This window comes from Gambusia affinis, linkage group LG16 (genome assembly GCF_019740435.1).
Source record: "Gambusia affinis linkage group LG16, SWU_Gaff_1.0, whole genome shotgun sequence".
In the NCBI taxonomy this organism is placed as follows: domain Eukaryota; kingdom Metazoa; phylum Chordata; class Actinopteri; order Cyprinodontiformes; family Poeciliidae; genus Gambusia; species Gambusia affinis.
In genome coordinates, this window is record NC_057883.1 from 21,632,115 (window position 1) to 21,657,497 (window position 25,383).

Here is a 25,383-nt window from a genome sequence, read left to right on the forward strand (position 1 = left end):
CAGAAATCAACATTTGGAGGAATAACTATGATGTTTTCAATGGGTTCAGTGCAGTGGGCTCTTAGTTTTTTCTTCCATTGATGTACATTTCCCAGCCTTTTAACAGTGAAAATAGACTTAATTGAAGCATAAAAAATTTATTTTTGCTGTTTGAACCATTAATTTAAGCTGCTATTACTGTTTTTAGAGGATGTCGACAGATCTAAACTGTGAGTTTAAATAAGCTGGAAAAAGAAAACTATAAGGACATGATTAAACATTTTGAACAAATGAAAACTGAGCTGCAGAATAAACACAACTCACCTGAGCCACAGTCGATGAAATCCAGTGAGTCCAAAGCCACAGTGACTTTACCTTCACCCCCACAGGAAGTGTAGAGCAGGGTCACTTGAATCGGTTCATCCATCTGACCAATCACAGCTTTGTAAACCTGCCATTCATTCCTGCTCAAAGGACAACAATGGAAGGTTTTTAGTCATTCATTTCTGAAAACTTGTGTAGTTAAAGTTGAAAACATAAAAATACATTTAAGATTTTTTTTTATTGTCCTGTTTTCAATCAGTTACAATTACGAACATTTATTATGTGACAGAATAATAATGACAGAATAGTAACTTTTCTTAGAGGTTTTCTCAATAGTTTGCTGGAGTCTTGAATAAACAGACATGGAGCAAGAACTGGGAAACTGTCAGAATAATGCTAAAAGAACCAGGAGAGAAAAATGCAAAAAGGAAGCTACACTGCAAAAATACAAAATATTACCAAGTATTGTCTGGTTTCTAGTGCAAATATCTTAAGAAACTTGAAATAAGACAAAATCAACTTACAAGTTACTTCTCAGCAAGGAGCTTAAATAAGTCTTTAATATTTATGAAAAAGTACTTCTTGTACTGGCAGACTGTTTACACTTATAACAAGATAATTTCCCCATGTTACAATTGAAATAATCTGCCAATGTAACCAGTACTTTTTCATAAATATTAAAAAATTATTGACTTAAAACAAGCTTGTGTCTTGTTGAAAAGTTACTTCTAAGTTGGTCTTTTCTTACTTCAAGTGTAATAAGATATTTTCACAAAAACTAGACCAAAGAAATTCGGTAAAATTGTGTTTTAACAGTTGGAGAATGGAAGAAGTGGAGAATGAAATGGGAACCAGAAGAGCTAATCACAGGTGAGTGGAGGCACCTGGGGAAGAGAGCTGGCAGAGGGAAATTAGGAGATGAGCAGCAGCTGCACTGAGAGAAGGAGGAAATATAAACAAAAGGAAAACCCTGAAACTAACAAACAGAAACAAAATAAATGTTACTCAAAGGAAATAATTTTAAAACTCAAAAAATTATAATTACAAATGGTCTAATACAAGGAAAAGACTAAACAACAAGATCAAAACATCCACGACGTGATGCTGTCGCCACGGTAACTTGTGTGAAGCTTTTTCCACCAAATGCAACATTGATTACTATGAGCAAAAACTTCAAGATTTTAAATTGTAAACCGGTTTATAATGTTGCTTTTTGAGTGACGGCTTCTTCCTCTTTGAGTGCCATTTCAGCCCATGTCAGCGTCTTTTTATTTTGTCCATTTCATTCATGAACAATATGATGTCTGGAAATATTTACCTATTTGAGCAAATGAAAGTGGCACCTTCAGGTTTCTGGAAATTGATATTTTGCCTGATTTCCTTAAATTGTTTCCATTTACCTCAAATTCTGTGAAATAACGTACATTTAAAAAGTTTCAGTAAGCGACATCTGCTCACTTCTTCTGTACGACATGAATGACGAGCTGAATAAATGGAAACGCTCTGTGTGTGTGTGTGTGTGTGTGTGTGTGTGCTTCATAATGAAATTGCAAAGTCCATTACTGCAGAGATACTAATAAAGCCAGCGTACCGACTTACTGTACATGCCCATCCATCCTCTCTTCTGTCCTCACCAATTACATCTAAATAAATCTCCGGCCCACATCCAGAGACACGAATGCTTTTAGCTGGTCTAAAAATGGCTGCACTTCAGCGTCGCATCAATAGGAAATACCTGCCCATGGTTTCCAAACAATACTCAAGGGTCTGTCTGTTGTTCCACAATACACAGTTCTGTCTCAAATTAAATCTTCATTTTCTTAGCTCTGCTAGCATCTGTTGACCTTGCTCTCTCTGGAGGAATGTCACCTTTCATTGTTTGAATCTGGGCGTTGTTTACTTTCATTTTACTAAAGAGGCACAAAACAAACTAATGAGCTCGGAACAACATTATTGAGACAAAGACGGACTTGTTCATGGCTACCTGTGGGTGTCTGGTCTCCTCTGGTTGAGAACCTCGGAGTGAACGATCAAATCTGACAGAAGAGGTTTGATCAAGACTGTCAGGTTGCCCAACGTCGGACCGGACTCATAGAGAGCAACCTGCAGAATGCACTGTCTGTTGCTCCCAGGCAAGACCGGACTTATTATTTGGTGCTCACATTTCTCTGCATCAGATGGGCTCAGAAGAAGAAAATGCCCTGAGGAGACAAAACAAAGAAGAAGCATCTATTTAGATGTATTTTAAACAGGTACTATTATGCAAAAACCTTGGATGTATTTCTACTTCCATTTGGGTTTCTATGTTGCAAAAATACAAAATTTTACCAAGGATTATTGTCTAGTTTCTTGAAATAAGACAAAACTACAAAACTTCTCAGCAAGATAGGGAAGCTTGTTTTAGATCAATATTTCCTTAATATTTCTGAAACACTCAAAGTAAAAAGAGAGATTTTAATTTTGATGTTTGAGTGTCAGCTGATTTAGAGCAACTACACTGAAAAAACACAAAATCTTACCAAATAATTTTGGCCTTGATTAGTGCAAATATTTAGCATAATTAAAATAAGACAGAACTTAACTATTCAGTAAGATATAGGAACTAATTCTTTAATATTGATGAAAAAGTACTGGCTCCACTGACAGATTATTTCACTTATAACAAGACATTTTCCCTGTAACATAAACAATCTGGCAATGGAACTAGCACTTTTTCATGAATGTTAAAGAATTGTTTACCTAAAATAAGACCCTATATCTTGCTGAAAATTTATTCATAAGTTAGTTTTGTCTTATTTCAAGTGTACTAAGATATTTGCTCTAGAAACTAGACCAAAAATATTTAGCAATATTTGGTGTTTTTGCAGTGTGCTGCTTCTAAAAACAGCCCCATCCCTTAAATAAACGCACCCAGCTGGTTTTTTGGCAGCAATTTCATGTTTTTTTGGCATTTGGAAAATGAGCCGCTTCAAAAACCTTCCAAATGTAATGGCACAAATCAGCAGGCCCAGCCCGTTACCTAGCAACCACAGCGGAACTCTGCCCTGTTACCTAGCAACCCAAGATTTAAAGTGACAAGAGGCCCTAAAACAGCCCATTATGAAATGAGCTCAAATTGAGACTAAAATATAATTATCTAAGAATGATTATGTACAAAAATGTAATGAACATGTTAGTCCTATCCAAACCTGTTCAAGGAAGCATGATAGGCCACCTTTAAAACATCTTAGATCTCGCATTTGGTCAGACTAAAATGAGCGAAATGCAAATCGATAATCGATCAGTGAGTCTCACCATCAGATCGGCCCAGAGAGTGATCGATTTCAGGCGTCGTCCTGTCCCTAGTGCCTTTGAGCTGCTGAGGTGAAACCACTGACCAGTCACTGTGAGTGTTGTTGTATGTGAAAGTCCAGTAGCACAACGACTCAAAATCACAAGAGGTAACTGTAACATAACCAGAGGTTAGTCATCATCAGCATCAAACGCTTTGAACAAACCTCTTATTTTCAGAGAGGAGTGATTATACAATAAAAAATTGCGATATAAACAAAAAATTTATTATATTCTCTCTGAAACAGAGGATCTAAACCACATGTGTCAAACTCAAGGCCCGGGGGCCAAATTTGGCCCGCCGTAGCTTCTTATGTGGCCAAATTACATCAATAAGCCCCTCAAGTTTTTCATCAATTTGGAAAATTCAAACAAATTTCACACAAAATGAAAAAGCCCCACATTTTTTCTGATTTTACTGCAAATTGTTCTCAAAATTGGTCAGAAACACTGGATTTAAATCACTGCTGCCTCAGTCTTACTTGATGTCAAATTATAGTCTGTGATCGATACGGCGGGTGGTTAAAAAGTCACATTTCACATCATACATTAATGCAAATATTGTAAAAAAAATCCTTGCACTTTAACTTCTAAATTAAATTTCTAAATTAGCACCAGAAAATCTGTGATTTTGAATGCAAAACACAAAAACAATCAAAATCCAGGAGGGACTGATTCCTCCTGGATCTGTGAAAAGATGTTCAGTTTTATTTAATTTTAAGAAACACTTATTGAATGATAAAACAAACAGCTGCTTATTAATATTTTTTAAATTTTTGGTGGGTTTTATCAATACATTTTGGTATAACTGCCCCTTTAAGAACATCCAGGTTATTGATTTGGCCCAAAATGAAAATGAGTTTGACTCCCGTGATCTAAAGTATTTTCGGGTTTGGTCAACAAATGATAAAGCAGGAGAGGAACAGAATAATTGAGGTAAAGTCTGCAGTATTATGGGGAATATTTTGGTATGTTATGCTAAAAAAAAATAGTTAAAAACGATTTAAAAAAACACATTACAACCCCCAACTGCTAGACAAAAATGTGTTTATTTGAGCCTGTATGTATAATTCTGACCCTGATTGGTTAAGAGAAAACCTACAAAAATTCAAACTGAAGCACACAGTTTTTTTTTGTTTTAAAAAATTTCCCTCTCTTTCATTATTTAGTTCTGGAAAAAGGAAGATTTAAATCGTTGATAATCATCAAATTAGTGTGATGTTTGTGCCTCTGATGAGTGAATGTAAACCTTTGACCAAATCTGTAGCTAAAGTAAAAACAGAGAAAAGCACAAAAAGCAGAAGCAGTAGCAAAACAGAGGTAAAAATCTATGTTGGCAAAAGCAAAATAACAAATAAAAACAACTTGGTCCAACTCCACAGTGAGTGCAATACTAAAAAACATGAAAACATGTCAAAAACCTCATGATTAACTAATGTTTTACATAAGATGTGCTGTTTCTCCAGACTCAGTTTATAGCAGCCAGGCAGACAGGTCTGTTGTGAAGCCTGAGTGACTGTGAGTCTGTGGGGGGCTGATGAACAGGATCAGAGGGAGGAACTCATTCAAGATGTCATGTGATTAATGAACAGGAAACAGCCACCATAAAACTAATAACACTAAATCCCTCTGGCTCCAAAAAAAAAACGCAGAAATACGAGGCGTATCATTAAACTGTTGCTTCACAGATGCCCTCTGTCAACACTTGAAACGTCCTAAAAATATCCGCCCTCCGGCTGAAAGTGTTTTTCTCTCAGCTGAGCAGCTTCTGGGCTGAGTTTTTACTTAACAAATAAGAACTGAAACATTAACTTTTAATTCAGACCATGTATATTTCATTTTGGTTTCTTGTTACTTAATCCCCAGATATGCATTTGGAATTCATTTCAATGTTTTATCTCTTCATTTTATTTATTTATTCTTATAAATATTTGTACGTCCCTGAATTTGATTGCATAAGGCACAGAAATGTCCTTCTACAGATAATATATTACACCTTTTTATTTATGTTTTGATCAAATATATTGTCATGAAAAGCATTCTTGGTTTTTCTGAAATTTTAATTTTCCATTAATGCCAAGTTAAAGCCTAAAAGGATTCTGCAGATTTCTCCTCAAATATGCAAAATAGACATAATAAGTATTTGTTTTTCAGTTTCAAAACTTGATAAAACTTAGATAATTCAAACCCATTCCTGTTTTTTTTTTATTTTATTTAGTTTTTGAAAAGTTGCCAAATTATTAAATATACAATATTTATGTTGTAAATAACATTGTAAATTTCACTGTTTGACATTAAATCAGAATAAACTGAAAGTAATATCAATAAATTTGAACATATATCCCTGTTAAGATCTGTTTTTCAGATTAAAAATACCTTAAAATAACAACATTTAAGCAGGTATTAAATAACCTTTTTATCAAGCCTACATTTCTGTTATAAAATGTGATTATTTTAATTGACTTGATGTATTAATCTTATTTTAAATGTCATGTTTTCATTGACTGTAAGGGGAAAGATTCAAAATTAACAGAAATAAAGGCTTTCAAACATCTATCAGTGTGTAAATAAATAATATAATATGCTTTGTTTAGTGATTAAATTCTTGAAATGAACGAACTTTTAATAAAATTTTAATTCATTGGATGTGTCTGTATGGAACGATCTAGTTTCAACACTATCCAAAATATTATGCATGTTGGGGCAAAAAAACATAAAAGACCAAATAAAAATGTTCATAAAAAACAATAAAAACAATAGAATGACATTAATTAGAAACATCAAAAAGTCAATACAACAAAAAAATAAAAAATAAAAATATTGATCAAAGAACATGCAACCAAAGTTACAAACAATAAAACACTAAAACACTAAAACACTAAAACAGTGCCGGAGCTCTGGGTCAAAAAGCTCAGATTCACATTCATCCAATTATCTCAAATCATCGTCAAAATATTCAGTCTAACTGTCTGAACACAATCTTACTTTGGGTGTCATCCTCCAGGTGAGGCAGAAACTCATCTGAGAAGTTCTCATCAAAGGTGTAAGAAAACGTCTGCCAGGCGTAGCTTACTGTGAAAAGAAAAACAGAGGAAGAGATATATTCCCCTGCTTAGCTTTGGGGACAAACAACATCCTGCCTGGTTGGAGGAGAAAATACTCAAGACTGAAGAGACGGCGCATCGAAAAACATCATTTATTAGCTAAATATATGCAGAAACAGACTGAGTGCTGGGTCAGTCTTCCTTCTTCACTTCTTCCATTTCCTGCCAGTAAACAAAACATTTTATACCCTTCATCTTCAATATTTGTGTATCACTTTATTTTCCTCTGTAAAGTTTTATTTAGATTTCCAGTTTAATTGAAGTTCATTTCAGCTCTACGGAAGAGGATTAGGGCCACCGGAAAAAATAAAAATAAAAATTCTGACTTTAATCTCAGAATTCTGACTTTAAAATCAGAATTTTTTTTTTTTTTCCAGTGGCCCTAATCCTCTTCCGTACAGCTCTGCTTTTTGCAGAAAAACCAAAAGATTTCCAAACTTAAAAACTACTTGGAAGAGTAAAATAATAATCTCACATTTACAAGAATAAAAAAATGTTTCAGGAAGTCACATCAAGATTATGAATGTTCTCAAAATGGCCATTTGTGGCTACATATACTGAAAAAATTACATATGAAGCTGTTAAAACATGAATAAATAGCTTTCTCTGCATTTTATGAGTACTTGGGTGTCCAAAGTGCGGTCCGAGGGCCATTTGTGGGCCATGGAATGAGGTTATGTGGCCCCTGAAAAGTAGTTCAAATTTGGTCTTGGGCATATGGAGCCAAAGCTGATGATATGGACAGTTTTTAAAACTGTTTTAGGGTGAGATTTCCATGCCACGTTTACATCTTACAACATGAATAATTTTTCTTTCATTAGCAGATGAGAGCATGACGTCATGCAACAAACATCCAACAACGTTCTACTCAGAAACAAAAGTTTTAAAAGAAAATTCTTTTTTTACTGCTGGAAATGAACCAAAAACAATTTATAGACCAAAAAAATTGAGAATAATTGGCTCAAAAAGTTAAATAAATGTAAGCATTACTGCTAACTTCATACTAATGTTGGGTTCAGTAAAAAAAATACAAATAAATATATATATATACTTTTTCAATTTATTGTTGTGCAGGTAAGGGAGAAAAAATTCACATCAATATGATTTTTGCATGTTTTAATGCAGATAAAAGTCGAATTTTGTCCCCTGAAGATTTTTAACTTGGGGATTTTAGCCCTTGATACAAAAGTTTGGACACCACGGTCTTAAAATTAAATACTATTAAACAACTTTTCATGTTAATGGAGTTTGGCAGAATGTAAAGAAATAGACACACAACTTTTTCTAAAGGTTCTATTTATGCATCTCTCTATAGCCTAAAAGGCCAAATAAAAAGTTGAGTTTGAACTAAAAATAGACGTTTCAATCATTTAATATGCATAAATAGACATGCAAACTAATCTTAAAGAGTAAATCTTTCCAGCTAGACTGGTTAATATTCCTAAAATTAGTATTTTACATGTTGTTTAGCAAATTGTATATTCTAAACACTCAAAAATGAGAAAGCTTTGAGCTGCTGACTGAGAGTGATGGACTGAGCTCTGGACACGTGATGTGACTTCGTCATGCTGACTAGCATGACAAATGGACCAAAGAGGACTGAGAGGATTACATCTCCGTGCCGCTGCCACTTCAATCTGGCGCTGATCTCTGAATAGTAGCATGACTGTTTCACTGCAGCCTGTAAGGCGAAGGTCAAACAAGTCAAGCAGAACAAATATTCTAGCTATTCATTGACAAATATGGAATGAAAGCTGTCATACAGACTGCTGAATATCTTCAAAATAAACTGGAAAATTTCAAAGCTCTAAAAGAAACGGGACAAACATTGACAGACTTGTGTTGCCATAAAACCCTTTAGCAGTGAAGCTGCTCTACAACTTCTTTCTTTTCTAACACTTTCAGTAGGAAAAACAAAATTTTTATACAAAAATATAATTTACAACACCAACAAATGTGACGAGCATGATTTGGTGGCTTTGTGTGTAATTTCACCCACCTATACGTTTATTAATCCTTGCTATCATTTCTTTTCTTTTCAACCGATTCTTTTGAAAGTTTAACTGCAGGCTTTGGTCACTTAAACCCATTTTATTGAAGTTAATCAAACCCCATCATCGCCCATGTTGGATTAAATGAACCCTGATTCTGCAAACATTTGACCCAAGAATCAGCTAACAAAACAACTTTGTGTTGCTTTTCAACCAGTAGTTTAGAAAAAATTATCTAATCAATAAATATGTAGATTAGCATATTAGCTTCTTAGGGTAATTGGATGTTGTATCTTTAAATATACAGACATGTAAGAAACAAACTAAAACATTCACAATTTACTCTTTTGTTGCAATGATTGCTGATCATAGAAATCATCTCTAATGAAACTTCATTAACGTTTTAGAAAATGTATGAGTTTCCTCCTCGCCACCTTGGACTGACAGCACACGCTTAGCACTGGTTATGTCTGTTTTTACAGCTGTAGAAATAAATCTAGAATCCTGAGATTGGTTTGTTTTGACTCCAAATGTTTGACGGACCAGCCAGAGAAAATAACTACGTTTGACTCCTTATTCAGCACTGCAGACAAAAAAAATAGCAAAATCCGTCATTTATGCACCATCACTTTTAATCTAATAACACCATTTCGACATGATTCCTTCACTCAGATGTTATTCTTCAAAGTCAGGGCATGGAGTGTTCTGATAATAAAAATAATATTCAAAACTTTTGTTTTAATCACATTGCTGTATTACTGTGTTTGTGACTGCAGAAAAGACAAGCCAACAAAAAATAGGTACAAACTGAAACAATGGACAAGTTTTTCTCTAGATGAATTTCATACAATCTGCTTTGTAGATTCAATGTAAAGATAAAGAAAATGGCGGGCCAGCCGTAAAGAGGTTTTGCAATTATTAATGGTTGTTTAAAATATTATTTGTTTATTAAGCTGCCTGTTGTCATGAAGTGTATTTTTGTTCCTGGCTACCTGGGCATAATTACTCACAGCTGGTTTTGGTTTTCTTGATTGTGTTTCCCTGATTATTTAAGTTCTCCTGTTATCCCCAGTGGTTGTAGGATCCTAGGTGTGACTAGCCTGCGCTTACTGTGCGTTGTTGGAACAAGCTGTTTTTGTAAGGTACGCAGCACGGCTGCTTTATTCTGCCTGTTCTGGACTCACCTTTTTTGAAAGATGACCACTTCTAACACCTGTAGTAAAATATCTGATGTAATGTGTGCTTTTTTGGCTGGCAGTTTTTGGACAGAATGTGATCATTAATGCAAGCATTAAAGAAAAAGTGCTGGACTGGAGCAGAAAATACAGATATGTAAATGCTGTAAGAATTTTAGTACTTTCAAGTATGATTTTTGTCAAAAGCAGCCATTTAGAGCTGCGGCAGATTATAGGCAGACATGGCTAACCACAGACTGTATTAAATATATTCCCTGGATGCCAGTTTGTTAGGTATCCAGGCTGCCATCTCTGGTTTAATTTTCTTCTTTTACTTATGAACTCAAATTAAGAGTAAAGAATTTGTTATTACGACATTTATGTTGTGATGTCATTATGTTTTACATTTACAGAGATGACTCTGCAGTCATTGTGTGTATCATAAAGTTTGTCATTGTCAGAAAAACAATCATTATATCGTGGATGTGAACAAAACAAAGGAAACTGGACTGGAGATGCAACAGTAAATGAATAAGAAGGAGAACAGCTAATTTTACAATAAATCTTTTCATGTTATAGGTGAAATTATCTGCCAGAGGAACTAATATTTTTTCCCATCAATATTAAGGAATTATTGACTTAAAATAAGCTCAGATATCTCACTGAATGTTACTCATAACTTACTGGTGACGTGGAGTTTCGTAAGAAGGAGCTTCTTAAAGAGACAGAGGCCCAATTCCAAGGCATTAAATTACAAAGTCAAATTTCCTTTAAGTCATAGCACTGATGATAACATAGTTACTTTATTATGCTATAAAATGGTACTTTGTGATTGGAAAATACACAATAATGTCCCTTTAAGTTGAACTGTACTTATGTTCTGATTTAATCTCCACAGTGTCTTTGCTACAGGAGGCCGCCATGACTTCCTGTGTCATCTACAGTTTATTATTAGAATGACAGCAAACATATTGAACACAACCACGTCTAGACAGTGTTTGGAGTTAATCTGTTATAATCTGTGTCTACCAGATTCACCATTTCTTCCCAGTCTGTGGTTTCCCACATGGAGTGTGTGGTAACTGGCTGTGCTCCACTGTGGCTGCATGTAGACACACCCGGTATGCATATAACAAATCTCTCTGTTCCCTGTGTGGCCGTCCACAACCTCACAAAATGCAGCAGGAGAGGAGTCCAGAGCAGCATAATTAAATTTACCAGAAATTTTAAAGAAGGCCGCGGGTTTTTAAATCTGCTGCCCTGCTGTGAGTGTGTATATGTTCTCACAGGCAGTGTCTGCATCAGTATATAAACACAGACGGAAATAATGCAGCTGAACTTTTTTGGGAGATAATACGTCCACAGAGCTATAGGTACCAGTTCAAAATCTGGGCAACACATGTCCACATTTTCACAAAGATTTAAAAGTTAAAAGCTTTTAAAATATGTGAGTTACTCTGTATTTCCTGCGAGTTTGTTTATCCTTAAATGTGATGAATCCATTTAACCTGAAACAATTGATCATGTTTAATTGATCATTTAAATAATCGTCAAATAATTTAGTAATCGATTAATTGTGAACTGGAGAACACAGACTCAGAAAAAGACGATTTGCTGAAAGAATAACATATTCAGAGTTGTAACTGTACAAAATATGTACATACAAATTTTGTATTTAAAACAAAAAGTGATAGTTGCCTGTAAATGTGTTCTAAATAAAAGTCCTCAGATGGAAGATTTAGCTTCATCTAGTCCAAATTATGTAAAAATATTTCTATTAAGCACTTTTTTCTATCCAATTATTAATCTATTTATCCAAAAATAGTCAAAAGATCAGCTCTTCACTATAATCATGTTAGCTTTCACATGTTTTAGCTGCAGATGCATCTAATATTGTGTGGAGGGATTATTTGTTTGTAAACACAGTGGATGAGAGCGCAACTTGACTGCAGGAAGAGCCGGGCCGCCTTTAAACGCTCGTTCGTTGCTATGGTTACCCGGATTTATCTTACCGTTTTAACATTAGCAACATTGTCAGTCAGTGGACTACATCTGTTCATCGCAGCGCGATAAAATAAGTTTTGCTACTAATTTCACATCATTGAAAGACATGTTGGGTACCGTAAGCATTAAATGCAGGTGAGTCAATAAACGACGAGAGAAAATGCCCCAAACGTCGGATATTAGCTAGCTAGCTAGTTTGTAAAAACTGGATAAAGTAACTCAGTGCAGAGCATCTGGAAAGGCTGCAGTATCTACAGCCGGTAGATGTGAATCTGAGCCTCTAGACGTGACTGCAACTGTGGAGTTATGAGCAAATTAAAGCTTTCTTGTGGGTATCCGTCCATCCATCCATCCATTCATTCATTCATTCATTCATTTTCTTCCGCTAATCAGGGGTCGGGTTGCGGGGGAAGCAGCTTAAGAAGGGAGGCCCAGACTTCCCTCTCCTCATTGCAGTTATAACTGAAGAGCTCAGCTTCTGTTTTTTTCTTATCAAAGAGCCACTTTAGACCTGCTGGATGACACCAGTGTCAATTTCTGAAGTATATCCGTAGTAAGGAAATTGTGTTTGTGTCCAGTCAGCATTAATGAATCTGCTAGTGCAGCAGGGGGAAAACCAAGACCAAGGAGGAATTGTACTATATTTTCTGTGCCTTTATGTAATCAATTTTCTGTTTTCTTTGCTCTCATTTGTTTGTTCTGCTTCCCTCAGGGTATTACCACAAGTACACATATTGATGTATAAGGTCAGCATGTTAGGCAGCTGAAATGGAAACAAGATGTCTCCAGGAATCATTATTTCAGGGTGTTAAATGTTTCCCAACACACGTACCTCAAGAAAACTAGCATCAGTCTTTGCTGGAGTACTTGTTTGACATTTCTGCAGTTCATTTTCAATTCTGATGTATTTGAAAACTGTTTCTTGCCTTTTTAAGTTTTTTATTATTGTGGAATGATGCAACATATGCCATAAATGGTCAGTTTAATAAATGTATGTAAGAAGTACATGCCAAATTCAATTCAATTTATTTAACTTTAAAAGGTACTTAAAATGATTTTTTCTAAAAAAAAAATAATAATAAAAAATTGGATTCAAGTTAATTTGGATCCAAATAATCACAAATAATACTGAAGGGATATTGATCATTTTATTTAAGAACTAAAATTCAATAAAATTATCATGAAAAATTTAAAATTCACCCCAAATACAAAACCTGGTCAACAGCCAAAGTAATGTAAAAATGAAATACAATTCAAAAAGAACCCAGAAGGGTTAATTAAGATAAAAAAAAAGCAACATTTTTCTTCTGCTTCTTTGAATTTCAGCTGAAAGAGATGCAAAAATATGTACATTTGTCCTTTCTGCCTGCGACAGACTGGCGACCTGTCCAGGGTGAACCCCGCCTCTCACCCTGAACGCAGCTGGAGATGGGCACCAGCAACCCACCCGACCCCATTAGGGACGAAGGGTGAACAGAAAATGGATGGATGGATGAATGTCCTTTCTGCTACGTGCTACAAAGGTTTACAATTTCATCACCACTCCGAGTTTTGTGTCCTGAATGCGCGGTACATTTCAGCATATAGTGAAGAAAATAACATTCAATTTTTAGAAATCTTTGTTCTGTCTGGTCTTACATAAATTTTTGTAAAACTAAGTAATTAAAATCCAATGCAAGCAGGAAGGAATGCAGAACAAGATGCATTTTCTTCACAGGTAGAACATTTACAGCTGTGCTGAGAGCGTGTCAATAACTCTCATCATCTTCATTCAAGCGTGAGTCACTCTGTGGATCAGTTCATGCTGTTTATTCCCCTGCAGAAAGATGCATGAGTGGACTAGAGCTGTAATTCTATGTAATCATAAAAGCTGTTCCTGTCAGATCTGAAAAGAAAATGCAACAAACCTTAGGAGATGGGAGCGAAGACGAAGAAAGGAGAATAGTTTGACAGGTAAAACAGAGGTGATGCTCCACACTAATTAATTTTGAATATGAATTTTAAGGAGTATGCTTGGTGAAGTATTTCACCCACAGTACCCACAGCACTTCAGCCTGAATACATTTTCAAATTAGTTCCTTACTATAGACATTATGCAAGACTTTCAGAATATGTGGCAGTGTGCACCACTTTGAAAAACATCTGTCTTCCTACCAATTTATTGGCCTGATTACTACCAGACCTTAATAATAATAATAATAATAGTTTAAAAAACATCAAAATAAAACAAACTCCTTATTTTTCAATCAAAAGTTGATATCTAGCAGTTTTGTGACTTCAGAAAACCACTGTTGACGCATTTCCATTGACCCTATAATTTCACAAATTGGAATTGCAAAAATAAATTAGATTAATGAAAAGACTGCAATTTTGAAAAAAAAAAAAATTGCTTAAAGGTTTTTGTGCTAGCATGTTTTTCAGATGTATTAAAATGAGTTAAATTTGCAAAACTGCAAAAGAAAACCTTTTTTTTCGCTTCACACGAGTTCAACAACAGGATGTTACTACTGGTGGAAACAGCAAAGAAGACAACAGGAAGTGGTAGGATGATGGCACTGCATATTTTTAATGACTTATTGCATGAATAAACTTATTCCCCTGTTGTGTTTCTTATTTAATTGATACAATGCAATCACAAAACTTTTTTTTTTTTTTCAACACAAAGTTTTGCACACATTGGCAAGTAAAATGAATAATCAAATTTTACTGAAGATCTCAAAATGTTTTTTGCAGGGAAAAAAAGAAAAACATTACTGTTTAGTATCACATGTGATTTCATCTCAGATTCAGCTTAAAAAGGGCGATAAGGTATTGCAGCGATTGGTCAGAAAGGAAGGACATACAGAAAACACTGAGGTGATTGGTCAAGTTTGTAGAAAAGTTGCAAAATATGAGAATGATGACAGACTCTGCAACTTCCTGGAGGGACAGAATAGAGGTGAAGAACCGACCAAAAAGTGGCAGTTGTACCAGAGAGTATCAACGAGACACCCAGGAGGTCACAAAGGAACAACACTTGCCTCTGGCAAGGTCAAAGTTCAAGATTCAACATCTAGAATTCATGTCAAAACCACTGCAGACCAAAATCACACAACCTCCATTCCACATGGGCCAACAAAGGAGGACTACTGAGACAAAAATGAAAAAGTTAATGTAGATTCATGGACAACAATGTGTCTTTTTGAGTGGGAAATTAAAAGTATAGTATGAATTTCAGGAAATTTAGGACATCTCGCTTATCACATAAGAAATTTAGGCTGCAAGCCCCCATGCAACTCTGCTGGGAAAAGCAAGTGTAGACAGTAGGTGGATGGATGTTGTTAATAAAGGATTATATAAGGGTCTTATAAGTTTAAATTATTGTGTAGGAGAACTAAAAGCATCTTTTCAACTCTTGAAAGGCCTCGACAACACTGATGACATTAAAAGGAAAGGTCACTATCAGTAATTATGTTCCTGGGATGAAGGAGAGTCGGTGCGTAATGCTGCCATCTTCATCCACTCCCTAAACGTCAGCCTCACCCACACTGGAAAACTAATAGCACCCATCACATGACGGTGGAAAATTGACCTTTTCTGAGCTCCATCTGATGCCAAAACTAAAGCTAAACTTAATATTCAATAAAATGCGCCTTGCTCTAAATTACATTAAATACTAGGTTACTGAGAGAAGAAGTCCAGAAATGCATTTTTCATAATGTACTGATGATTGATACAAGAATTCAACCAATTATATGGCTGAGTCCTTTTAACATTCCTGCTGTGTCTCTGAGCTCGGTGTGTTTATTTGTCTTCTGCTCAGGAAAGGCTGTTCTTGCTTAGTGTCTCAGTAGATTTTTGCATGAGGTCTTCCAGAGAGTCGCCTTACAGTAAAGCATCATTTATGTTCTTTACTTGAAATAAAACCTTCATTTGTCAGGTTTTATAGGAGGAGCTTATGGAGGAAACCTAAAACTGGTTTGATGCTTATCCAAATAAAAGTAAAAACCAGACAAGGTTTTATCATATTGTAACGATTCTGTGTTTTAGTTCTGCTGGGGTCCATATGGTTATTTGTATTTACTATAAGTTGCATTGTGATCCTTTTTGTTATATGTAGAGTGTTATGGGCTTCCCCTGTCTGACTCTGCTGGCTCCCACTCACATGTGATAGGCCTGTCATGTGGGCTGGGGATCGGTGGAGCGGGAGTACCGGGACTGGGAGTTAGCAGCGAAGCTATCAGTGGAGAGTGCCAGTTTGTTAGAGGCATGAGCTGCAGCCTCAGGAATAGCAGCTTGTACTTATTTCTAATAAACCCTGTTTGGTGGGACTACATCTGTGGTGTTGACGTCATTACAATACGGTTAATTCCCAGTTCATTCTTTTTCCATCACTCAGATATATTTTGAAAGCGTCAACCATTTGAACTCGTCTCGTCTCTTGAACAAATATAAACGTAACTGGAAGCCAGTTGTACATACCAACACAAACAGGAGACATAAATATACTTTGCATCTTTAACTTTCTGTCAGTCAGCTGCAGACTTGTTAGTAATTAGACGCATTCAAACACAACCACACAAACTGAGAAATCCACAAAATGCTCCGAAGTCGTCCTTAACGAGGACATTCACACAACGTGGGTACGATTACTGACAGGTTTTGTCAAGTCGGAAGGACACAAAGTTCTTGGCTGCTGCTCAAAGGCTCACACTTATTTTATCGACCTACAGACCTACAACTTTTATATGTTGTGTTTAGCTGCAGAGGATCATCAGTAAAGTCTCACTCGTAAAACATTTTATTACTAGTTTCGGCTCAGTTTACCTCTCTTATCTTCAGCTCTTTTGCTTTGGCCTTGCAGCACAGTGAACATGAACACATCAGATTTGACCTTTAACCTACAAGGTTTTGTTTACCCACATATGAACTGAACTGTTAGTTTTTAAACTGTAGGGAATTAAAACTGCCCAGACATCTTTTTCAACTATAACAACTTCTGGAACAGTTTTCCATATTGTTTTGTATGGATATATGTTGATATATGTCCAAGTTGACTTCTGAAAGTCCTGAAACTGTTATTTTATGGTTAGTGGTTGAAAACAAGGACTTAGCCAACCCATTTAAAAGACATCCAAACAACTGCCAGCATGCCCACATCTGGCTAACAAAGGAAGTTCACCGTAGAAGCAGACCATAAGATGCAGAAGAAAGTCTAAGGCTCATACCATGTCATTTTTAGGAGTGTATTTACAGAAAAATATATTTATAAGGTTAACTCTCACAGCATGTTTGAAAGAAGGAAACTTTTGCTCCACAAAAACAAAAAGATCAGACTTAAAGGTGCTTCACTCGACAGATTGGGATAGGTCTAATGACTACACAAAACATGTTTATTAAATTTTTTTTGTCACAAAATCATTATTAGTCAATAAAAATGTACTCTGTACAGTTTTGTCTATTTTGAGCTATTTCAGGGCATCTTGTAACTTTAAATCCAGCTAAGCTGCTGTTGGCCACACCCCCAAATCAATGTTTAAACTTGCACGTGAAAATCGCTGCAAGCAATTATACAACTGTACATGTTTGAACAGTAGAAGTGGAGCCTCCTGCACAAGCAAGAAGAAAGCAGCAAGTGATTTCTGGATGGATCAACAACAAAACACGTGTCTTTTCCAGCAGTCATTGTACAGCGGTAAAACCAGCTGGCCAAGTTTGATGGAGCTCCACTTGGGTTGCTAGGTCATGGCTTTCCCGGGGTTGCTAGGTGACAATGAAGTGTCTGCTGATTTGTGACGTTACATTCTGGAGGTTTCGAAACAACTCATTTTCCAGACACCAAAAAACATAAATATTTTGTCAAAAATCAGCTGGGCTTTTTCTACTGCTGTTTTTAGAAGCAGTAAGACAAATGGAAGTACAAAAATTTGCAAAATGTTAATTTTGCAAGAGAAAAGACGAAAAATACAGCCTTTAGAGATATCCATATGAAAAACCGGAGGTGAAATCTTCATGGTTTGGGACGTTTTGGACGTTACCATCATAAGATCCACCATGTATTTGAGAAAAATGTGAAATCATCTGCAAGAAAATTAAAGCTAAGACTCAAGAGATGGATGACATAGAAGAAGATCCATCAAGAACTTGGTGGGAAAAAAGAAAGTCTTAGACAAAGATAAAGCCCAGATCTTTATCTCCCTAAGATGCTGTGGAGTGACTTGAAACAGGCTGTAAATTCAAGAAACTCCTCAAACATCTCAGAGCTAAGAGCAAAAAAAAAGGGAAACTTTCTGAAGATCAGTGTTAACGCCTGAAAGAAGCATCTTCCTGATTGGTTTTCAAAAGAGCGACAAAACACATTTGTAATCCTCCAGTAAAAAAGGAAAATTATTTATCCCTCCGATTGCTTATAAAACCAAGACTGATTGTTTACAACCTTAAAAAACATTTTAAGGTTCATTTTAAGTCATAAAATGTTTTTAAGAGTTTATAGACTCTTTAGACACTTTTTGAAACTAGAAATTTGCTTCACAGAAACTTCTACAGCCTCAGAAAATAAAATGCATCACATTAATGCAATAAAACCTCAAAAATTCCCCAACAGTTGGTCACATGATAAACTACTGCAATTCAATAAGTATTACAGAATATCCCCTAGTCATTCGATTTAAATATTTATCTCCCAGGTTACAAAAATGCTTCTCTGAAGATTTCCAGATCTGATTGATTCCTGTAACACTTTCAAAATGGAGGCTCACATTTTCCTCAAATTGGATTTTTTTAATTAAAAGCATGTTAAACTCAGTTTCAACACTAAAAACTTGCTTCTTTGCTGACCTATTTTCTCACAACATATCAAAAATCAATCATTGACATTATTAATTAAAAAATAACACAAAACTAAAGCTTTTTTTTTTGCATTAAGTGATCTCTATCAAGATTGGGAAACTTTTGTAGATTTCTCTGTTATTGTTACCGATATTATTATTCAGACTAACATATATTCTCTATTATTAACTGGTTCGTTTTATTATAAACAATCACTCATCTGAAAAACTACCCTGACTACAGCACTTTGTACTCAAAATATTAAATAAAAGGACTAAATTTTAAGATTTATTTAGTTTATTGCTCTCTAAGGACTCTAAGGAAAGAGGTTTGTTTCTAAGTTTTGTCTTTAATCTGAGGTTTGACAATAAAATGAAGAATAAATTCAAAGTTTCCACCCATGATTCGACAGCTTATAAAACCAGAACCACCTGGGACAGAATTGGAAAAAGTACCAGAAACTTGTTTACTTCCTCCATGACTCTTTCCTTTTTATGCATTGAAAATTGAAACCAGGTGATATTTAAAGCAAAAAATCTCAGGTGTTGAACAAAACAAAAAAAACCCTACACCAACTGAATCTTTTAGGAAAAGTAAGAAAATTGTTTTGTGCACAAAAGGAAAGTTTTATAAATCTCATTGTGCTTACAGGACTTTATGAAACAGTAGTATTTTAACTAATCAAGATATTAAGTCATTTTTGAGGGTATTTAAAAATTGTTTCAACATCAAATATTTGCTCAGTTTAGAAGTTAGATTTATGTTGTCCTATAAATGGTTGGCTAAAAATGCAGTTTGATTATGTTTTCCACTTTTACGTAAAAGCTTTACAATGTACTGAAAATGTGGTGTTTTTCACCTCAAAATCCAATATGGCTGCCTCAAAAGAGATAAATGAAGTAAAAAAATTTATTTGTAGTGTCTAACTACGACAGTTTGAAAAAGAATGATTTAGACAAATGTATAGTACATGATGCAAACAAACAAAAAAACAAAGAAAAACTGCAACCGGAGTTATTGGAGAAGGAGACAGCAGGAGGGCGTGATCAGCCAATCAGAGGCAGAAGTGAGTTAATACTAGAACTGTGTCATTTTAAATGCAGAGTGAAAAGATTTATTCTATTAATTTTAATAATTGTTTTATAACAAGCTCCTTAGACTAGAGAGAGACTGACAGGGTCAGTCTATTGCTCTTCAGAGAGGGCAACTGCATAATTTTCACATTAAAGGTTTCAGTCTAATGAATAAAAATTTTTTTAAAAGTAAACACACAAAGTTACATCTAATCACTGACTATTTCAATACTTTCTAAGTTGCTGTTGCTGAGCTTGGGAGAACATTTACCAGAACATTAACCTGCAGTGACAGGAAATGAACTAAAGATTAAGCATAAACGGTTAAATTTATTGTTTGTGTGCACATTTTACGTCTGACCATCTGTATTCTCTTTATACATACAGTACAGACCAAAAGTTTGGACACACTTTCTAACTGAATTCAATTATAAGGTGTGTCCAAACTTTTGGTGTGTACTGTAAATAAAAAACTTATTTCCCTGACATGTTTAAATATCTTCACAGCAAAGAGGCGCAAAAGTCAAATTTCTTGTTTTTGCACAAAACTTTTGATGATGAAAGTTCATTCAGATTGTTTTCATCTAAAATAAAAACCAGCTTCAAAATGATTGTGCCCAACCTTTTATAATTAAAATAAAAAAAATGGTACGTGGAAATATTTCTCTTTTCCAATCACTTTCTGGTGAACTAAATCAAATTTAAATTCATTTTTGTTCTTGAACGCCACCTTTTTGGGAGAATAGAGGTTTAAAAGTGCAAATGTTTTACATCAAAATGTAAATGAATTATTAGACATTTTCCACTCCTCTGATTCATTAAATGTAGGATGTTTTTGTGCTTTCTAACTGATTTTGGGCTGCCAAAAAGTGTGTTGGTGACATCATTGGATCTTTATTAAGGTTTTTAGTTAGTTTCAAAACAATCCATCAAGATTTTTTACTTGTCTTTTGCACACAAAAAGTTTTACTATTGTTATGGTTAGATGCACATCTAAAGACGCGGTCATGCGCTGTGAATCAGGCTTCTGGCATTTAACAATTAAGCCCCATAATTCAATTTATAGTTTAATTGGTTGCAGCTTGGCTCCATTTAACTGCTTTACTGTAAAAGACACACAAACATGTCACCCTTTCACAGAAAAAATAGTTTTTTTAAACATACCATTCAGTTTTCTCCTCTTCATGGACAAGAAAATATAAAAACAAGCCTTTGAAGGCAATGTCCATGACATTTATATAACATATAAATTCAATATTACCACAATTCAGCTGACATAAAGGGAAAGAAACATGTGATTTTGATAAGAAACGTTCTGACTGAAAATCTTTTAACACTGAAATGTTTTCACTTCTGTAAGATGATGGTGGTAATCTTCATGCGTTTTCACATAATGGGTTGCAATAGTTGTTAAAAGTTGCAATAAAAGAAATCTACTTTTATTTTCTTGCTGAAATATAGAACATACAAGTAGTTTTCATTATTTGGTTGAAGACAGTCCCAGATTACATTTTTACTGCCGACTGCTGCTACATTTTCTTACATGGCATATCGACATTTGCAGCCTAATAAAATAGATCTAAATAAAAATAATTGGTATTTTGAGCAATTATTAAGGAACAAAATGGAAAATAACCAAAACCTGCATTCATTTATATATATATGTATATTATTAAAACTTCATTTGTTTCTTTATCATTTTTAGTAAAAGTTTTTAAGAGCCACGTTGCAGGTTGTAGATCCCTGTTATACAACAACTAACAACCTGAGTGACTTATTCAAAATGCATTTACCCAATTAGAAAGCTCTTGTCACTGGAAATTACTAATTCAACTAATTGCATGTACTAAACTCACATCTAATGCACACATTATCATGAAGCTCAACAGCATTTCTGAACAGTGAACCCATTATTTTGTGGAACAAACAGGAAAATGGAAAATGACCTGAATCAGAAACTTGGTGAATTTTCTGACCTGCAGAGTTGCAGCTCATCCTGACCATGACTCACAGCTTTACTGCAGTTAAGTGGAATCGGCTGTCCGGCAACTTCACAGAGATTATTGCTGACAGTGTGCTAATTTAATGCTTCCTGAAATATGGGGAAAATTAAAAACACAAGGGTGAGTCAGTAACGGTTGCTTTGAGTGTTGTTTGTTCTCTTCCTCTATCAGAACTGTTCTGACATGTTATTGTTTTTGCACTCTGACGAGATCTCCGTCTCCACCCTCTTATTTGGAAACGATCTGTGCAGACAGAAAGGGCATGTTTCGTATTTCAAACTAATAGTCGGCAAGAGACCTTACTAAGAGGTACACTACACAGCCAAAAGTATTCGCTGACCTGCCTTGACTCACATATGAGGTTAAGTGACATCCCATTCCTAATCCATAGGGTTTATTCAGTCTGACATGGGTCCACCCTTTGCAGCTTGAACAGCTTTTACTCTTCTGGGAAGGCTCTCCACAAGGTTTAGGAGTGTTTTTATGGACTTTTGAACATTCTTCCAGAAGCGCATTTGTGAAGTCACACACTGATGTTGGACGTGAAGGCCTGGCTCTCAGTCTCTGCTCTAATTCATCTTAAAGTTGTTGAGGTCAGGACTCTGTGGAGGCCAGACAAGTTCATCCACCCCAGTCTCTACCATCCATGTTTTATAGACTTTGCTTTGTGCACTGGTGAACAGCCATGTTGGAAAAGAAAGAGGTTAGCTCCAAACTTTTCCCACAAAGTTGGGAGCTTGGAATCGTCCAAATTGTCTTGGTATGCTGAAGCATTCAGAGTTCCTTTCACTGGAGCGAAGGGGCAAATCCCAGCTCCTAAAAAACAAGCCCACAGCATAATCCCCCCTCCACCGAACTTTACACTTGGCACAATGCAGTCAGGCAAGCGCCGCTCTCCTGGCAACCACCAAACCCAGACTCATCCACTAGATTGCCAGATGGAGAATGCGCCTCCACTGCTCTAGAGTTTTTTTATGTCCAAGGTTGTGATATAGTTGCAGTTGAAGTTCACATTTCTGTGAGTAAAACAAGTGAAATTCAGCTTTTGTCATAAATTGTACCATAAGTGTTGTGTTATAAAGACAGATGATGTGAAAAACAACAGGTTTTCAGCCAAAAAAACTAATTTATGATGTCCATTGTGTGAGATTTAGGTGTTTATTCTGGTTTAGGTGATATTTCTTTTATTTATCGTAACTGGGAGCAGTCTGCACACATTTTTGAAGACTTGTTGCTCTCAAAGAATGGTTGAAATTCTAATATAGACAATCAATCTGACTATTTTTTTGTAGCAGTTTTTATACTAATAAAAATGCAAAGAACTTTGCAGCTTAAAAATAAAATTATAAAACAACAATAGCCCTGTATAGACCCTGTCATTCAAGGAAACATTTTGGTACATTCAGGCCTTTTGATAACATACTTACTTACTTTCCAACAGAGCAGCTTGTTTAACGTCATAAAAAGTCATGAAATCTTTGCGTTATCATTTTCCTCAATTCAGGCATTTTACAAAGTGAAATGTTTCAGTTATCTCAGCTGACCTAAAACACAAGTTGTTTAGTCTGACATATCAAACAATGAGAAAACAAATGTGTATACAGCGCATGTGTAACAGGGTTTTAGTTTTAGTTTTACAATATTATAAATGTGAAATTTGTCGAAATTTGTTTATTTATTCTTTGAATTTATTTTGTTTAGTGAATTAGTTGTTACTCCAGACATTTATTGGTGTTTTAAATTCTATTACGCTGGTCTTGACGGTTTGTAGTTACCATAGTAACCAGTAGCTGCTCTTGACGGTTGGTGGTTACCATGGTAACCAGTAACTGACAGCTCCTCCCCCTTTTACTGATGCCGTTTGAAACTGTTGTATATATTAGGATTAGCTCTGTGTTTCCTTTACAAATATTATATTGTAGTATATATATTTTAGAGATATTTAATAATATAGTGTTTCATGAGTAGTTTTGCTATGTTTTGCATATGTTTATCATTATTAATTTTAGCTATGTTTAATTTTACAAATGGTAACTGCTGCCAACTGCTATTAATTGCTCATTGTGAGCTAATGCTTTGTAGTTTGTTAATGGTTATTTATTATTTTTTAGTTAATGTATAGGTGCAGAAGCTGCAGGACTGATGTTAACCAACTTGATTTCCTCTCTTGTTAGAATAAATACAATGAACTTGCATATTTCTGTTGTGAAGTCAGCCTACCGGACCTGAGACGAACAGAAAGGGTACATATGTAAATATTCGGTGGATAAAACAGATATTGTTCCTTCAACTATAAAAAAGGACAAATAAAATGTCTGGAATAGGTCAATAAATACATTTGCTCTCCTACCTTGGTTAAAACATCTATCTATAACTTTTTGCAATTTCAACAGAGGTTTTCTCAATCCACCCATATTTCTCAAATCTAAACAGATTTATCCACGCTTTAAGTTCTTTGTGACTCGGTTTTATTCGCTTTCTGCAATATTGCTGACAAAAAGACAAACAGTGAAATAAAAAAGCAATAATCCACATGCTGCGCGCAGAAAAAAGCATATCCTATGGTTATTGTGACGTCCATTTTAATGTACAGACACACAATTCTGCTCTCATCCTGAAAGAAACCACACACAAATATCTTAAAGATAAATAACACATGCCATCTGTTTTACTTTTTAAAGTTCACCAAGCAGCTCAAATGACATGATGAGATCCAGCTCTGAAGGCCGACATGCTGGAATGGAGCGCAGCGGTTTAATTACAGTTTTCCAAAGGGAGCCTTCAAGGTACAGATTCATCAGTTATGGTCACTCCTAGAGTTCACAATGTTTATCTAGATAATTACGATCCACTGGGGGCTGCCGCTCGTTATGCATGTGCAGCATTAGACAGCGCCTAACATTTAATTAAGAAGCTCCACAGCAACAAGTCGGTTTAAAATAAACACCTGCAGTATTTGAGATGTCTGCGTGATTCAAACGGGAAAAATTAACATACAGCCATTGCGCTCTATAAAAGATGATTCTTCATTACAGATTTTTTTTGTCACATTTAAATGTTTCAGGTCATCAAACTAATTTAGTATCAGATAGGAATAAGATGAGTAAGTACACAAAACTTCATTATCAAATCACTGCAAAAGTAGAAAACTGTACCAAGTATTTTTGGTGCAGTTTCTAGTGCAAACATCTTAGCACAATGACATTAAGATAAAACTAACTTGAAAATAACTTTTCAGCACAAAATGGGAGCTAGTTTTAAGTCAATAATTCCTTAATATTCACTTTAAACAAGTTCTAGTTCCACTGGCAGATTTTATTACTCATAATAAAGAAATTTTCCCCACATTATAAGTTACATAATCTGCCAGGGAAGCTAGCAGCTAGCATCCTTCTGTTGTCATGTGATCAATAACAGGATGTTACCACAGCCGGAAAAAATGAAGAAGACAAACAGGAAGTGGTAGGAGGATGAAGTCAAGGCATGTTTTTTATTGACTTATTGATATAAAACACATGAGAAAGTTTGCTTCTTAAATTTGACTGTTTCCCAAATTTCATCCAAAATGATTTAAAAGACTAACTAATAATAAT

At 35.1% G+C, this 25,383-nt stretch overlaps 1 protein-coding gene across 2 annotated transcripts in view; it reads right to left on the minus strand.

Annotated features, from left to right (window-relative positions):
* The window catches only part of ltk (leukocyte receptor tyrosine kinase), a 71,590-nt gene that overhangs the window by 40,201 nt on the left and 6,006 nt on the right, over nucleotides 1–25,383 (minus strand). Inside the window, exons 2-5 of one of the 2 annotated variants that reach the window (XM_044143854.1) lie at nucleotides 6,619–6,705; nucleotides 3,598–3,747; nucleotides 2,288–2,504; nucleotides 304–443 (exon numbers count right to left, since the gene is read on the minus strand). In XM_044143854.1, the coding sequence (XP_043999789.1) occupies nucleotides 304–443; nucleotides 2,288–2,504; nucleotides 3,598–3,747; nucleotides 6,619–6,705 (594 nt within the window). Of the gene's footprint in view, nucleotides 1–303; nucleotides 444–615; nucleotides 635–2,287; nucleotides 2,505–3,597; nucleotides 3,748–6,618; nucleotides 6,706–25,383 lie in introns of those variants that run through there. The other variant, XM_044143855.1, reaches the window with a different exon arrangement.